The 18,122-nt window shown below is 41.2% G+C and overlaps 1 protein-coding gene across 1 annotated transcript in view; it reads right to left on the bottom strand.

Annotated features, from left to right (window-relative positions):
- Positions 1-18,122, bottom strand: part of SLC24A3 (solute carrier family 24 member 3) — a 345,921-nt gene that overhangs the window by 106,241 nt on the left and 221,558 nt on the right. Inside the window, exons 5-6 of the mRNA XM_063443684.1 lie at positions 10,879-10,963; positions 2,256-2,359 (exon numbers count right to left, since the gene is read on the bottom strand). Coding sequence (XP_063299754.1) covers positions 2,256-2,359; positions 10,879-10,963 — 189 coding nt within the window. The remainder of the gene's footprint in view (positions 1-2,255; positions 2,360-10,878; positions 10,964-18,122) is intronic.

Genomic DNA, 18,122 nt, shown 5'->3' with positions numbered 1-18,122 from the left:
GTCTGTGGCTGTATTTACCTTATCCTGGGACCGACCTGGCTCCTAAGCTTGAGCCACGCGTGGCTGGATCACTCCTGCCTCCACACGAGCCGCATGCGGCTTGATCTCCTCTTCTGACTTAGCCGCGTGCACTGACTGCAGTGATCGGTCACGTGGCCCGCCTGGCACTAGGAGCACGGCTCGAGTCACGAGCTCGCTCTTAAAGGGGCAGTGGGAGCCAAAAGCTGATTCAGGCTCCCATTGGCCCATGTCATTCCAGCACCCCCACACACAAACGTTTTGGGGGCACAATAGCTTGCATTTAAAAAAAACTAAAAAACTTTTTTGACTGTAATATAATAGCAGTTAGTTTCCTTCACACGTGTGCGTTTCAGGGCCTGCCAGGGCACAGTGTCACACCGGTGCAACTCATATCTGGTGTAACAGTAGTGTACATAAAAAAAAAAAAACTAGAAATTTGACTGTGAAATAATAGCAGTCAGTTTCCTTCACACGTGTGTGTTTCAGGGCCTGCCAGGGCACAGTGTCACACCAGTGCAACTCATATCTGGTGTAACAGTAGTGTACATTTAAAAAAAAAAAATACAGGGGGCTTGTTGTCAACTTTCGGGGACCCTTGGTGTTGTACGTGGCTGGGTGGAGGAAGAGACCTTCAATGACATCAGTGAGGACAAGGAACGGGACATGGCTAGCTTGGTATCCAACCTTGTGCAAATGGGGAGTTTGCGGTTGTGCAAATGGACTGTTTGCGGTTGTTTGCGGTGCGTTAAACGGGGAGTTTGGTCTGTCACTGTGAAGCGGGCATAACCCTTACACTACCTGATCGATACAACATCATACCTGATGTTTTAAAGCACGTTATTCCAAACAATTTAGGAATGTTAGGTGATTTATGCCCTTTATGGATTAAAACCAGACTCTGCATCAACTATGTAATTTTCCATGGGAGTTTTGCCATGGATCCCCCTCCGGCATGCCACAGTCCAGGTGTTAATCCCCTTGAAACAACTTTTCCATCACTAGTGTGGCCAGAAAGAGTCCCTGTGGGTTTTAAAATTCGCCTGCCTATTGAAGTCTATGGCGGTTCGCGAACATTTGCGGAAGTTCGCGTTCGACGTTCGCAAACGGAAAATTTTATGTTCGCGACATCACTAGGCTGTAATGTAAACACTGTATTTTCTCTGAAAAGACAGTGTTTACAGCAAAAAGCCTGAAGGGAATGATTCTAATCACCAGAACAAATCCAATAAGCTGTAGTTGTTCTGGTGACTGTAGTGTCCCTTTAAGAACAAAGGCTTCAATTTAATCACTTAATAATCTTTTCCAATTGATCACAATCTGCAAACCTTCTCACATACTTTAATGGTGACGTCTGTAAATCAATAATTTGAAAATCATTTTTTCCAATAGATTGTGATTATTTGATAAGCAAATAAAAAATATTAAATTAAGGCAACGTTTTTAGCTTGCTAACTTGTAAATATGGGTTAGTATTATCAGAAACGCCTACAGGGTTATTTACTATACTCAGAATTTTATCAAATTAAATCCAAACTACAAATTTCAGAAGAAAAGATCTGCTCTGGAAATAAAATTAATCCTCAGCTTTAGTAACAGTCTAGCTCTCTCTTTTATTCTTACATTTTGCAGTCTGGATTTGAATTTTAGATTAGTCTCTATTACCGTATTTTATTTTGCAAGCCATATAAACTTACTTATAAAAATAAGAGAAGCTAGGAAGCTAAGGCAAGCTCGATAACACTAGAACAATACAAATGAAAACCTTAATTAAGTGCTAATTACCATCAGTGTGAAGGATAAAATTAGACAACACCACTTAGGGCTGTGTTACAGTAATGCACTAGGTGAAAATGTACTGTGGTATCATTTCTCTTCTGCACCGAATGTCACCAACAGTCCTACAATACAGCCATCATCTAAGTTTAAGCATCACTGTGTGTTTTAAAATGGTTAATGAGACACTACTAGGACACAATCAATAATATTACAATCTGTGGCTCTGTATGCCACGCACTCACCTTTAGCGGCCACCCTTTTAAAGAGATGAGTCAGGTGTTTCTTAATTATTTGGGACAGAAAGGGTTAAGCATACTGCACTACATCAAGCTCAATAATAGAAATCGATAATATATTTTTTTTCAATTTAAATGTTCTTTTCTGCCAAATTATCTTTGCATTATATTCGAGGTTGCAATGGGTAACGTAAAGCAACAGTTTGTAACGATTGATTTTACCTGTCCTGCAAACAGCCCGCAGACTCCAATTATACATAGAATATTGAATACGGCAGATCCCACAATGGTTCCTACTCCCACGTCACCTTTCGTGATGAATACCCCTGGAAAAGAGGGATACAATTAATGATTTATAGTTTTGGAATGTGCTTTCATTGTCATTAAAGCAAAACAAAAAAAACGTTTGTGTTTTTCGTCGTTCCTTACATTGCAGTGATTAATAATATTAAATCTATAAAAATCAATATAAAATTGTAGAATGCTGGCCACATTAGTATTACATTATAGAAGGTACAAGTTAAAATAACAGAATCAAAGACATCAGAACCCAGAAAAGAAAGAACATTCACTGACCGGTACCTACTAACGCCTGAACTTATTGAGCAATGTGACAAAATAATGCTATTAACAGTGTACCACGTCTGTCAGGGAGGTAGGGTTTATGGGTATGGTAAAATGTGCTATTCTTTATAAAGAAAACTTGGACAATTACATGTACAATATACAAGTGCATTCAAACCAAAGTTAGCCTTCCAGGAAGTCTATAACTGCCAAAATAAATTTTAGGCGAATCCTTTTCACTATCAAGCACTTGAAATTGTATCAAACTGGTTTATGTATCTTGGCAATTGGCATCTTTGAATAAATCGTGTCTGTTACAGGCATCGTGACTGGCTGAGCCATTAGACTAGCAACTATTTTTTGTATTATGGAAATTATGTATAATAATTAAATGTAGTAAACATATTAGGACGTGAACAGTGTGGGTGCAGACAAAAACATCATACACAGTTTATTTAATACCATCTCCGGTTCCTGATCTAGTCTGCACCCATTCAGGCCCTATTAAGGGAATCGTATGTTTTTCTTACTTGGGATGATTAGTTTGTTTGGAAACAGATTAAATTACAGCTAATAAAAAAAAAAAAGAGACAAATAAAACGCAATGTAATTATTTTGGACAGATTTATTTTTGGTTGGAAATTTTACGGTGTTGATAAACTCTGATATATCTTGGCAACGTTCATTTTAATCTGAGTAGAAACATCTATTTGATATAACAGGCAGAATGCTGTATGGTAAAAGAAAAACTCTCAGAACAACCTGTAGTACAATGTACTACACAGGTAGAATAGGTCACAGACTGCAGAATGATCATGTGAAATGTACTCAATTCAAGAACGCTCATTAATATATATCAGCAACATAAGGCAGACTATTAAACGAGTTGCCCTGCAGCTGTGAGACAAGCATCACAATTCTCTGAATATGCCTTCCAATTATCAGTCCGTGCTGCCAGTAAGTAATCTCTATTTAACTATATAAAGTCTGTACCCGTGATTTACCGAACTATGATGTGACACTTAAACACTTAACATTTATTTTTAGAAAACTGGAGAAAATATTAGTTGTGATGGTGTTAGTACAGGGGAAGGTAATTTTTTTTTATCGTGTCAGGACTGGGGAGAAGATTTTTACAAAAGTCCAACTTTTCAACTGACTTTTGAAGGAAAGTGATTTGACAAGTTTTTATTTTTTTTATTTTTTATTCTTTATTTTTGTAGTGCATAAGCTTATAACCATAGGCGTGCGCAGCCTATTGCATTAGGGTGTGCACCCTAAAGCACAAACACACACGCCGCGTATTTATGTATGTATATATATATATATATATATATATACACACACACACACATACACTGCTGTGTGTGTGTGAGGGTGCTGTTAGTGTGTGTGTGTGTGTGTGTGTCTGTGCTGCCATGCCTGATCCCTGGTGGTCCTAGTGTGACCTCGCGAGAGGAAACCAGCGGAACTGCTGGCTAGAGCTCCCCGGGTCCTCTCCTGCCTGTGGGCCGGTGAGCAGGGCTGGACTGGGACAAAAAGTCAGCCCAGACAGAGCAGCCCACTAGGAAGGGTGGGCCAGAAATGTGGCACGTTATATCAGCCACCAAGACAAGCACCCCCCGCCCTCTCAATTGTTATGTTAGTGTGATACCCCACCAGAGCATTCAGTGCTGTCTGATGGAAGAAAAGTCCAAGTGACTTGTCTCTGATGTCCCCAGTAGTGGGTACTGGAAAACACAAGTGGAAAAGGATTGTTATAGTGTGTTTTGCACGTGTGGGAATGCTCCCTGCGGTGTTATATATGTTTGGATGTTTTTTATGTGATTGAATGTGTGTAGAGGAGACCGGTTATGCTGTAGAGTGTAAAGGGGTCTGTTTGTGGTGTATAATATGTAGCTGGGGCCTGTAGTGTATAGGTGTGTTTTTGGGCTGTATATTATATGTGTGTGTGTGTTTGTGTGTGTGTTTATAGAGTGTATGTGCCTAGTGGTGTGTTGCGTTTGCATGTAAGGACTGTATTTCATGTATCTAGGAATTGCAGGGGGTGCCATTGTTTGTATGCGTATAGGTGTTGTGCACATGTGTGTATTGGTGTGGTAATAATAGGGGGTGTAGTGTGTGTTTAGGGGAGTTATGTGTGCATAGGGGCACAGTGGGTGCACAGGAGGTGTATATCTGCATAGTATGAATGCAGTGGTAGGGTGTTTATAGGGGTATAGAGTGTGTAGTGCTTTTGTGTGTGTATGCAGTGTAATACGTGTGTTTATAGGAAGTATAGAGTGTGTATAGTGATTAAGTGCAGTGTATAGGGGGTATAGAGCGTGTGTGAGTGCAGAGGGTGTAGTGTGTATAGGTGCAGGGGGTGTAGTGTGTATGTATAGGGGGTATAGTGTGTAGGTGCAGGGGGTGTAGTGTGTATGTATAGGGGGTATAGTGTGTAGGTGCAGGGGGTGTAGTGTGTATGCATAGGGGGTATAGTGTGTAGGTGCAGGGGGTGTAGTGTGTATGCATAGGGGGTATAGTGTGTCGGTGCAGGGGGGTGTAGTGTGTATGCATAGGGGGTATAGTGTTTAGGTGCAGGGGGTGTAGTGTGTATGTATAGGGTTATAGTGTGTAGGTGTAGGGGGTGTACTGTGTATGTATAGGGGGTGTAGTGTGTAGGTGCAGGGGTTGTAGTGTGTAGGTGCAGGGGTTGTAGTGTGTATGTATAGGGGGTATAGTGTGTAGGTGCAGGGGGTGTAGTGTGTATGTATAGGGGGTATAGTGTGTAGGTGCAGGGGGTGTAGTGTGTAGGTGCAGGGGGTGTAGTGTGGATGTATAGGGGGTATAGTTTGTAGGTGCAGGGGGTGTAGTGGGTATAGTGTGTAGGTGCAGGGGGTGTATATAAGGTGTATAGTGTGTGTAGGTGCAGTGTGTATATAGGGTGTAGTGAGTAAGTGGTGGGGTATAGTTTATGTAATACAATATAGTTTATGTAATATAATTATATAATTAATTTTGATTGTTTCATAATTTGAGTAAAAAAAAAAAAAAACTACACATTTACTCCCCTTTTACTTTCCCCTTATTACCTTACTTTGCAGGGGGGAAGAGGGAGCAAGCTGCTGATCATCCCTGGTGATCCAGTGGGCTAGTGATGTGGTCTGTACCTCCGCAGGGTACAGACCATGCCTTCCTCTCGCGATCTCTGATATTTTCAGAGCGTTGCCGCGACCACGGCAACGCTCTGAAAATATCGGAGATCGCGAGAGGGCTGCCCTGCGTGCCGGCCTCGATCCATGCGCGGCGCACGGGGATTAGGGTGTGCCCAGGCACACCCGGCACACCCCGTGCGCACGCCTATGCTGATAACAGATGGTTGTGAGGTAGCCCAAAGGCAATCCTCCATCGCATTATAGACATTTGAACATTGAGGTGCAAGATAGGTCTAGCACAATTTTTATGTTTAGAGATTGTTTAAGTAGTAAGTAGTAACAGGTTTAACAGCTAACTCTGATTCATGACTGAAGGTAACATCGCTGGTTTATCTAGTCAGCTAATTTTTGAGCATCATAGAGTAACATTCAATCTACAAGATATAGGCTTAGTCTAGCTCTTATACAAGAGTGGTTAACGAATGGTTTAAATGGTTTAGCAGTGGGTTTAACCCCTGGTACACCTCTGGTTTCATAGTGTGATTGTAGGCATAGGTCGGCAACCAAACCTTTTCAAGGAAAGATGAATAAGACCTGAATGGTACATAAAACGGTGAGGCGATGTTAATGTGCTTAGATGCTTAACTCGCTAAGCTGTGAGGTGGTTGTGTAGGTGTATCTGAGGGAAGCTAACTCAATACGCTGGCCCTGGCTATCTGCAATTCTGTTCTCTTACAATGTTAGACATATCAGCAAGGTCCGGGGGGGGGGGGGGGGGGTAGCAGGGCATCGTGTGCTTCTTGCTTGTGAGCGGTTCCTGTGCCGGGCTAGCGGCCGCCTCCCCCAGGCACTCGTCTCCGCTCCCGTGTAGGCCTCATGGCCGGTTTAAGCGCTCGTGTTGCGGTTAGTTGCAAGGCAGGTATCGTTGCATTCCGCAGGGTGTCCTGCTTAATTTTCCGGGCACCAGGTGCTGCATACATAGTTTGGTTGTCTAAGATTACAGATTTAATGCCCGCTGGTGCCGGAGCGTTTAGATAGCACGTCCGGCCATCTTGGCAGTCAGGCCCCGCCCCCTTGACACAAGTTTTAAGCACAGTCAGGCTGTTAAAATGGTAAACGCTGTCATTGTTAAAAACAATTAAATAGTGAACATTTTTGAAATAGTAGTATACTATACAACATAAGCAATTGATATGCCTTGTAATCAATGTATAAATGTACAACCTCATCAACCTATTGTTCGTGTAACACTGTGTTATTATCTCATTTATTGTTAAATTTCCCCCTTTGTAATATTGTAAAGCACTGCAGAATATATAAATGCCAATAATAATAATACCTTTTTAGCAAGCAATATATTTCGACATAATCCTAAATATTATGTCATTGAGTCTTAAAGGAACACTGACATGCTTTATGTGTGAACCGTGTGGGCACAAAAGTTACAAAAGTGCAGAAATTGGCACATTTATAAATTAACCTTCTTACACCCTGTCAATCGTACATCCAGTCATATTACTTCCTGGTTTGGTTAGCTCAGTGGAGCTAAACGCAAGATGCAGGCAATTTGCCAACAGCACCTGCCTTGCAAAGACTTCTCATTGAGCTGTACTGGAATGTCTGTGATTGGACAGCCACAGAAAGTCTGGGATAAGGAAAAAGGGGATGTTTTGCAAAGGCTGCAGACAAGAGATTTACAGATTCTGCAAGCTGCTTTTTGATAAATCCCCGATGAAAAAGTGCATACTTAAACGCATGCATGTTTTCATTAAGGGTATAGTAAAAAGTGATTTTTTAAAAAAGTTTTTTTGGGCAGTGGAGCGTCCCTTTAAACACAAACAGTGTCATTCACTAAAGTATGAATTGCAATTCACACTTTAGTGTATAACAATGCTTGTATTAAGACTCCAAGTGAATCAAAAGTGAGTTTTTATTGGCCAAAGTAGCTGAATTGCAGACTAAGTGGATTTTGTAATTTTTTTTCATTTCAGCTATTTTGACCTAAAAATTTTAATTCACTTTAGAATGACCATCAGGGTTATTCACTAAAGTGAGAAATCAAGGTGCATATAAAATTTAAAGTGACACTCCAGACACCAAATCAACTTCATCTAAATGCAGTTGTTATGGTGTGATGGTGCATGCAGTGGCGATGTCCACACGTCCTCTGGAGGCATCCGGCTTCTGACTTTTCAGATTTCGATTAACTGACTTCTTCAGTCAATTAGTGACTCCTCATTCACTAAATTGCCATGGAAAGAAATGTACCTTTGTCAAGCCAGTTTAGTGAATGGAAAGCATATAAGCAGCGCCCCTGCCCAGCGGTGCTCCACGCTTCCTGAATCTGAAAGTTCTGCCTGGGGTGGAGTGGACATTGCCGCTGCAGACATCTTACGGATTAAACTGTTCAAGACCAGTCTAACCCCTTGAGAACAGTTTAACCCCTTGTTCTACTCTGCTGTGCACTCTCTTGAGGTGTCTCTTTTGGCTGTGCCTTTCATATGTAAAATTAATAAAAACTAGTAAACACAAAAAAATACCAAATAACATTTTCATTATAACTTTTCTACTCAAAGTTTGCTCTGCGCATAGGATAATTCTACAGGTATATTTAATAATATCCGATTGTATTTTTCATCTCATTGAAGTCATTATAGTGTCTAGAAATCCTGAGCGCTAAACCATTTTTTATTTTTTTTATTTTTTTTATTTTAAATTCTTTATTTTTGTAGTGCAGTGAATAACATATGGCTTGTTATGCCCCAATAGCAGTGAACAAGAGAGTGTAGGATACATAGTTTACATGCAAACAGGCATTACGTTTAGGATGCACAGTTTTTTTTTTTTTTAAATAGGAATAACAGGAATATAAACAAGCTTATTTAGAGATCTCTCTAGATCAAGATTATGACAGCTACAGTCCATGTATAGACGGACCGCTAGATATGGGATTAAGTAGTAGAATACAAGAGGTAACAGAAAATAGCAGTAGGAGCAATCAGCACGTTAACATTAAATGCAGTCGAGTAAATTAGGCTCCGTGAACAAACAGCCTCTTTTTTTTTTTTTTTGTCATGAGTTAAGGCAGACATAACAGTGTATATAGAAAAGCTGATATACAAGCTAGACATGTTATCTGGGTGCATATTTTTCAGATAGAACAATAGTTAGGTAGTTATATGAAACAGGAGAGATAATACGCTTAACAGTTAACAGTTTGCTTATATAGAATAACCTGCTTAGGTAAAGTCGCTCATAGTTATGCTGGTGATGTTTAAGGTTATACACGTGTGACTTGCTAACGATATAACATAAGTGCCTTGAGAGTCTAATATTAGGATTGAAGAGGTAACATTAATATTGAGCTTATAACGTAAACAGGCTTAGTAAATTATGTAGCTATGATACTATAAAGTAGGTAATGTAACTTTAGCTTAGACATAGATTAATATCCCAAAGTTGCTTATGGTGTAAGCTGGTGTACAGCTGAGTTATTTAGCAAAACATATACACTTTTATGCTTTTATGTCTCTATGCTTTGATGCCGCTGGGCCAGCAGTCTCGATCCCGAGTCCCTGTGCAGTGACTTGTCTTGGCCTGCAGCCATATCCCAGAGTCAGTAAGTTAGCCAATGCCCTGGCTAGGCTTCTGTATTACATACGTGTATTGTCCATTGCGGTGAGCCATGCCTTTTGTCGAGAGCGAGGTACTCCCCGTGCCCCAGGCCTGTTCCAGGGCCTGCACCTTGTTGCTACAGACTTGGGTCTTCTTTGAGTCAAAGTGTTTCCCAGCCGGGAGTTTGCAGGGAGCTTTACCGTGTTGGTGTCGGCTTGTTGTTCCCTCCTGCATGTGTGGTCTGAGCTTCCGGGGTGTTCCCAGGGTGGCTCTAGGCCCAGGAAGGTGTAAGGTGGCGCGGTGTGCCTTTGATGCAGTCGGGTTGCCTTTGGGGGAACTCTCGTGTTTCTTCTCTCGTAGTGCCTGATTTCTCACCCGTGGTGGCGCCGCAGGTTGAGCTCGGTTCATCCGCTCAGTTAGGTCGGTCCAGAATTTTTCGAAGGCTGCATCCAGTCTCGCTTCAAAGCGAATGAGTGAGTCAGTAAGGCCATCTTGATGTTTTACCAAAGTTTGAGTTACTGGCGCATCCGCCATCTTGGGTGCCACTGCGAGGCATTCTGCTTGTCGTGTGGGCAGCTCACAACGACCTCGGAGGACCTTAGAGTGAGGCCCAGCAGGGACCGGGATGACCCCCACCGGCCCAGAGGGGGGGAAAGCGAGACCAAGGCTGCTTGCAAGTCGATTAGTGGACAGGAGACCGGCCGTGCCTCCCGCCCGGTTTCTGTTAGTAGGCCGCAAGGCGCCCCCTTCACCACGGGTGTATTTCGCCATCGGGTTTTTACCGCAGTGTTTTGCCTGCGTGTTTCCAAGTCGAGGTATGACCTTGATGGGCGAAATTTTGGGGCAGATTATCATTTTTTGGGCGTAGATATGCTTTAGAGTTGAGGAGCTTCCTCACCCTGCGTCCTGTTCAGTCAGCAGCCAGGCCCCGCCCCCAAACCATTTTTTTTTTAATGGTGTAACTCAAATATACTTTTGACAGTACTTGTCTGCTTGGTTTGGCCTTCATGATATATAGTTGGATAAGCTTTTCAAATGATTTAATATTTTTGGATAAACATTTAAAATTATGTAATAAATATTAAAATCTTGTGATTCAGATTCAACTTTGTTATCCCGGTACAATTTTCATACAAGGACAATGAAACAGAGTTGGCCTCTGAAAATGCAGCAGCAATTAATATTTAGATTTTTATATATATATATATATATATATATATATATATATATATATATATTTTTTTTTTTTTTACATGTGGTAGCTAAAATTCGGGATTTAGTAAAAGGACCTTGTTGATCTTGAAAAGACCTTTTACCCACCACTCTTATAAAAGTTTATATTCTGTGCTTCATTTTAAATTCTCTCTGGATTTTGGAAAATATACTTTAATGTAAGTGAGTGACAAACAGTAGGTCCATTGGCATTTTAATAAAATAGAACTCATTGAATCAAACAGTATATACCGACATTCAATCATTAAATAAAGTACATATAACAGATTTGCAGTATTTAAATAATAATGTTGTACCTATGACAGATGTAAACAATTCCGGGGCGGAACTTCCAGCAGCCATGAATGTTGCACCAGCAACATCTTCACTGAGTTGCAGCCTCTGCAAAGACAAGGGGCCCATGTGTTAGATCAAAGCTCTGTTGTTAATTCATATTTTTCAGTACAAAGGTTTGAGCTTTATACATATCAGTATGATTATCTATTGCATTAAAAGTTTTAATTTATTATAGTGGGAAACAATCCTTAATAGGTTTGCCAGATTTCAATTTTATTTGCAAAATTCATAATGAAGCACTGTACCATTTGGCATGTGGCCCTGTAATACTTATTTTTGTATTTGTCCCTAAATCATCTGCTGATTTGATAACATTAGCATCAGTCTCAGTGGGGCATAGGATATGGCCATTGTCAATGCTGACTAAGATCCAGGTTGAGAAGAGATTGACAATTCATTAAAATATGAACACAGATTGGAGAAATCATGACATTTTCACCATACTGGGGGTCTCAGACGAAAATAGAAATCTGTGTAACAGTGTACTGCAGGACACCTGTAAGTAAGAATGTTTTAGAAAGAATAGTAGTCCATGGATTCATTAGGCAAATACTATAGGCTTCTCCAATTCCATGGTCCTTAAAGAACAACTGTCAGCTGAAAACTATTTTTAATATATTAATCCTTATATCAGGTTTTGAATTTTTTTTTGATAGTTATTAATTGAAATATATGTAAAGAAAATGAGGGGAGGAGGGGGGTGAATTATCCGTACCTCAATTAAATGACAAGGTCCTTCAGTCTATACATGTTCTTAGGTCAGACATTGTTTGAAAACCGACACTTAGCCTCAGTAGTCTTCCTTACTTCTGTGCAGTGTGTAAAGCAGAGAAGACAATAGACACTGTCGGTTTTCAAATACTGTCCAACCCAAGGTGCATGTATATGGCTGAAGGACCTTGTCATAACTAAAGGTAGAGATGCATTTTTTTCCTCAATTTTTGCACAACTTTCCTCCAAAACCTGATGAAATGATTATTAAATTTTAAAAATGAATTGGAGCTGATAGTTGTCCTTTAACGCCAATGATCTGCAGACATTATTAGGTGGACATCACTGGGATCAACTTGAATAGTGGATTCAAGCATTAAAACACAGTTTTGTTGGATCATTGATTCTAGAGACTACATCCTTCGAAGATTAAGTAAGATTAACTAACTCATCATATGTTGGAGAGCAGTGGGCATGTTTTTTTCCGGTTGTCAAAAATGGCTCTCTGAGACAACAATTTTGGATTTGGCCTAGGAAGTGAGCAGATTTCTTTAGTTAAGAACTCAGGGACAGGATTCATTAACAAAAGTTACATTCAACTAAAATAAACTATTGGATAATAAATATAAAAGAAACACATTTAAACAAATGTGGCTTAGTGGGAAGGTAAGCCAACTAATTAAAAATAATAAAAGGGTACCTAAAGCATTTAAATCAGACAAATCAAAGGCATGATGTTAAACAAAACACCGGGGCCTGGCGGTATTCACCCACGAGTACTTAGGGAGCTAAATGTGAAAACAAATTGTTCTCTCAGGATTATTTTCTTGACATATGTGGTTCTTATATTCAAAAGGGTTCAAACATTTGCCTGGAAATTATAAACCTGTGAGCTTAACTTCTGCGGCTGGGAAAGTATTTGAAGCGTATTAAGGGATTCTATTCAGGAATTCGTTGAGAAGAACATTGTTATTAGGCCATGTCAAATTAACTTAATTGTAGAAATATAGATCAGGGTGTTACAGTTGATGGTTTCTACTTGGATTTTGCCGAGTTGTTAGATACGGTTCCACAAAATAGTTTAATGTTCAAACTAAAAGAAATTGGTCTAGATGAAAATTAGAATTCTTGGGTATTATTGTCTTGAGAGAGTATAGAGAGTTGTCATTAATGGTGAATTTACAGGCTGGACAAAAGTGGTAATTGGTACCCCTCAGGGTTCTGTTCTGGGACCTGGTAGGAATTTGGCCAACCCGGATTGTGGAGCACTAAGAGAATGTTTTTTTTCGAGTATGGTCTGTGCCTTCTGTTTCTGATTTCATTTCTATGTTCATCTGACAGAAATGAAACCATGTACCAAATGTATATACATGTGAGACCGAAGGCAGTATAAAAATAAAAAAATAAAAAGTCACTGCCACAATGATATTACTCTATTCCTTCACCCAACCAACAAATTAACTGTCTCTCTCCACACCTCTTAGCATTTACAGTGTCAATGAATGATGCCACACTAAACACCTCACACACAATGGACCAGAAAGTGTGCAATGGGGAAGGGGTTAAATGGCATGTGAGCGCACTGCTACAAAACTACCCTGAGGGAGCTACATATTAATCAACTAATTCCATTTCAAGCTTGATGATAATGAGAATCTCAGCTCTCGGCATTAACGAGGTTAAGAATGATTGTTAAATTCCCTCTATGTTACTATTAGATTATGGACAGCATGCCTGTGTAAATTAATGTGAATCCCCTTATTACATATTGCATATGTGTGATATGCACGGTCAGTGGCATTCTTTTCTAAGCAAATGAGAACATAGTTTCTCATTATAGATTTTATAGAGTAAGGATAATTGTTAATTGTGTCTTTAACAAAAATATTTTGCTTTAATTATGTTTTTACTAGATAGAAAAGGACATACTATTGTTTTATATTTAGAAAGGATCCAACATTAAGATGAATGATTTATATTTAATTTAAAATGTGAAGCACTATCCTATGAATTATAATTAGAATAAATGTATCATTGGCAGGTGTGTTCATTGTAGAGACGTTTCCTTGATTCATGAGGACATGCTGGGCAATATTGACATTAAATAAAAAATTATATTCTGTATAATAGATGTTAATGTAGACTACTGTAAAAAAAATAATTTATAAAATGTTCTTTTTTCTAATAGATTGGAATAATTTCTGATTAAAACTAATTAGACCGAGGCCAAGCGTTTGGAAGACGATGATGCTATTTTGGACATCAACAGTTTATTCTTCTACACCTCATGATTCTTTGCTCCTGTGTCTAAACACCCAAAAGGCCTATGACCTGGTTTCTTAGGCTCATATGTGTTTTAATTTTAAAATACAGGTTTTTTTTTTCGGACAGACCAGTGACATGCTGAGGACTTGCCTTGTCAATAAGGACTATTCTGCCTATTAAGGGGGGCTGTCGTGAATTCACCAGGCTGACCGATAGCCGTGCTGGCCAGCCCCACTTTTGGGCTTGATTCCCTTGGTGTACTTTGTGCAGAGAAGTGGTTCAATGAGGTGCTTGCAATACACTGTATGTGGACTTGCTCTTTGTTGTCCCACTGTCAAACCAGGGATTGTAGGACAGAACCAAAGCCATGGCTAACTGGCCTAACCTGGGACTGTTGAGCTGTGTGTATTTAGTACCGCTAGTGAAAGGAACATTCTGAGCCACTGAAAGGGTTTGTGTGCTTTTTAGATAATAGTGTATATGCTTTGAAGTATAATTAGGTTTTATGTATGTACAGCTGTATGCAAATATTTAAGCATCCCTTTCCAAATAACATATTTTGCTGATTATCTAAGTGACCTCTGCAATAAATAAAACAAATGCAAATTTTTATGCACAATTATTATTCATTTGCCTAATTAAAGTAACACTCCAAACACATGAACATTTATATTTGAGGATTGTGTCTCCTTTTTTATTTTTTATTAAATTCTAATTTCAATAGAAATCAGCACTTTCATAACATCTCCTGGCTGTAAATCAGACAGTTGGTAGGTGTTGTGTCCTCCTGGTTAGGCTTTGAGAAGATAAACTCACTTGGTAGGTAATTGCCAGGAACACCAGCTTTTGAAAGGTTTCTCAATGCAGCTCATTGAGAAGTCTGTGTTTGGATAGCCATGTGCCAATCTGGTGTAGGGGATGTAACTTCTTATATGTAGGTGGCACCTTCCTGCTGGGTGTACTGCTGTTTATGTGACTCAATGACATTTAATCTGTTGACTTGTTACTACGTGACGTCACCACGCCAGTGTCCAAGTCCATCTCCATGATAGATAGAATGAATACACATGATTAGCTGTTGAATGGATGGACCGACAAATTATACGAGAGGGAGGAAGATTTAAAGATGGTGCTTGGTGTGGATAGTTGTACACTTATTTCGTGTGTATACTGATTGTGTTTTTATTGTTTTTTATCAGAATTTTAATGAAACTGTCACCTCACTGAGAGCCCCTGAGTCCCCAAAGAAGTACTCCACTGGGTCAAAACACGTAGGGCATGGTGGTTTGGGAGTTATCAGATTGTGTGAAGTTTATAATGGTATGCTGTGAATGTTTTTAATTGAGTTACGAACGTACGTGCAATAAATATGCTCTTCTTCTTGACATAGAACGTTCTGCACCATCTTTTTTTATATTTTATCTGTAGTATTGTGAAGCATTAAAATCCATACTGACCATCTATTGAGAGCGCATGCCAGACAGCTTTATTTCAATGCCTCTACTATCTTTTGGTCTTTAAGTGTGTATATAGGGCACCTCCATTATAGGTTGGCTGTATGTTGGCTGTATTTCTGAATATTTGCATATACTACCAGCCACCACTAGTGATGTCCCGAACGGTTTGTGACGAATAGTTCCCAGCGAACATAGCTTGTTCGCGTTCGCCACGGACGGCGAACATATGCGATGTTCGGTTCGCCCCCTATTCGTCATCATTGAGTAAGCAGCAGCAGACCCTCCCTCTCAGACCCTCCCACCTCCTAGACAGCATACAATTTAGATTAATTCTGAAGCTGCATTATTTTTTTATTTTTTTTTTAGACAGAAGTGTGTTATATTTGAGCATGCTAGGCTGAACGTGCATATATCATGGCTAGTTGCACTGAGGGCATGAGTATATAGCAGTACATTGTTGTGAAAGATGGCTGTCATGTTTAGGGTGTAGCTTGCACGTTATCAACTGTGTATTTATATCAGCAGCTCCACCACTAGTTATAAATCAAGTGTGAGTCACCCCATGAGATGAGACTAGTGAATAACATAATACATGAACGGTTAAGGTAAAGGCATGTAAGGAACTAGGACAATAAACTCTTTAGGAGGTGAACTAATGACATGTTTAAACGCTTGCTACTTTACGATTAGTTAATGTGCAGAGAGCAGTTCATGTGATCTTAGGCATGGTTTGAGGATCGGCTATAGTGGGACATGCTTGGCAGGCTGCTGTTTACTGCTTGTGCTCATCCGATCCCTTCTGGGCGCCAGGTGCAGACCCTGGGAGTCCCTGATACCTGGAACAACAAAGGCAAGTCTCTGGCTGAGTGCCGGGTTCGCGGCTTGAGGTGGTGGAAGCTTTTTTTGTCGGGTGGTCGGATATGTCCCGGTGGTGCTTCATGTCCGGTGCGAGATTGTGGTGGCTTAAGGTGGAGGCGAGCGCTTGATGTGGGGCAGGCTCTGGATTTCTGTTTGTGCCTCCGGTCCTGTCTTCGACGCCTTTTGCTTGGTGGATTTTAATGGGGACTGCTTCGCTTAGCTGTGGTGGAGCTTGCTGGGGCTGTGGTGGAGCTTGTTGGGGCTTCCTGCTTGTTATTTGCTTCCAAAATTGATTAAAGAGTCTGTCCAGCTTAGACTCAATATCCTGCCATGCTTTGCTGGTACCAGGAGGACACGCGGCTGCCGCCATATTGGGAGAGTCGCAGATGAGTATGTCAGCCTGGGCGGCTGTGCTCTGTGCGTCCATTAGCTCCAGACAGCCTCTCAGGGGTGGACTGGGATAACCCCCACTGGTCCGAGGGGGGGTAACGGAGCTCCTGCCAGGAAGTAGCTGCTCCTGGGCATCCCAGGATCGGAAGATCGGCCACCTCTCCCGCCCGGTGAGCACCAGGCCACACTTGCCACGCGGAGGTGAGTAATACTCTGTCGAGTTGCTGACCGCTATTAAGCATGTCGGGTCGGTCAGGTAGGAGCAACATTGCTGGGTCATCCCCTTCTGGGGTGAAATTCGCTTGTTGATAGCTGCTTAAAGTGAGATATTGAGGTTGCTCACACGAAGTGCGTCTTTCCTCCATGACAGCTAGGCCCCGCCCCCCGTAAGCTGCATTCTTAGTGAGAGGAGGGACAGTGTAGCTGCTGCTGATTTAATAGGGAAATCGATAGCTAGGCTAGTGTATTCAGTGTCCACTAAATTCCTGAAGGACTCATCTGATCTCTGCTGTAAGGACAGCACCCCAAAAAGCCCTTTTTAGGGCTAGAACATCAGTCTGCTTTTTTTTTTTTTCACACCAGTGCAACTCATATCTGGTGTAACAGTAGTGTACATTTAAAAAAAAAAAAATACAGGGGGCCTGTTGTCACCTTTCGGGGACCCTTGGTGTTGTACGTGGCTGGGTGGAGGAAGAGACCTTCAATGACATCAGTGAGGACAAGGAACGGGACATGGCTAGCTTGGTATCCAACCTTGTGCAAATGGGGAGTTTGCGGTTGTGCATATGGACTGTTTGCGGTTGTTTACGGTGCGTTAAACGGGGAGTTTGGTCTGTCACTATGAAGCGGGCGTAACTCTTACACTACCTGATCGATACAACATCATACCTGATGTTTTAAAGCACGTTATTCCAAACAATTTAGGAATGTTAGGTGATTTATGCTCTTTATGGATTAAAACCAGACTCTGCATCAACTATGTAATTTTCCATGGGAGTTTTGCCATGGATCCCCCTCCGGCATGCCACAGTCCCGGTGTTGGTCCCCTTGAAATAACTTTTCCATCACTATTGTGGCCAGAAAGAGTCCCTGTGGGTTTTAAAATTCGCCTGCCTATTGAAGTCTATGGCGGTTCGCCCGGTTCACCCGTTCGCGAACATTTGCGGAAGTTCGCGTTTGCGAACGGAAAATTTTATGTTCGTGACATCACTAGCCACCACTAATGGTATAGAATAAAATATCAAGGGGGCGGGGCCTGGCAGCCAAGATGGCCAGACGTGCTGCAACTCGGCTCCTGCACAAACAGGCAGAAAAAAGCCAATTTTCCTCTGCTAGCAAACTACATTCAACTGTGCCCGAGCACCAACTTGAAGCAGCTAGGACCGGCAGCACCAGCAAGCATGAAACACGCTGCACAGCCGTGCCATCAGGCAGTCTAATCATGGGGCCTGAAGGGAATAACAGCCAGGCAGTCGGGGGAGGCGGCCGATCTCCCGTCGCCGCGGGCGCATCTCTCAGCAACA

Source organism: Pelobates fuscus, chromosome 2, assembly GCF_036172605.1.
Source record: "Pelobates fuscus isolate aPelFus1 chromosome 2, aPelFus1.pri, whole genome shotgun sequence".
Taxonomy (NCBI): domain Eukaryota; kingdom Metazoa; phylum Chordata; class Amphibia; order Anura; family Pelobatidae; genus Pelobates; species Pelobates fuscus.
The sequence above is the reverse complement of the archived record's forward strand: the minus strand, read 5'-3'. Positions and strand labels throughout refer to the sequence as shown.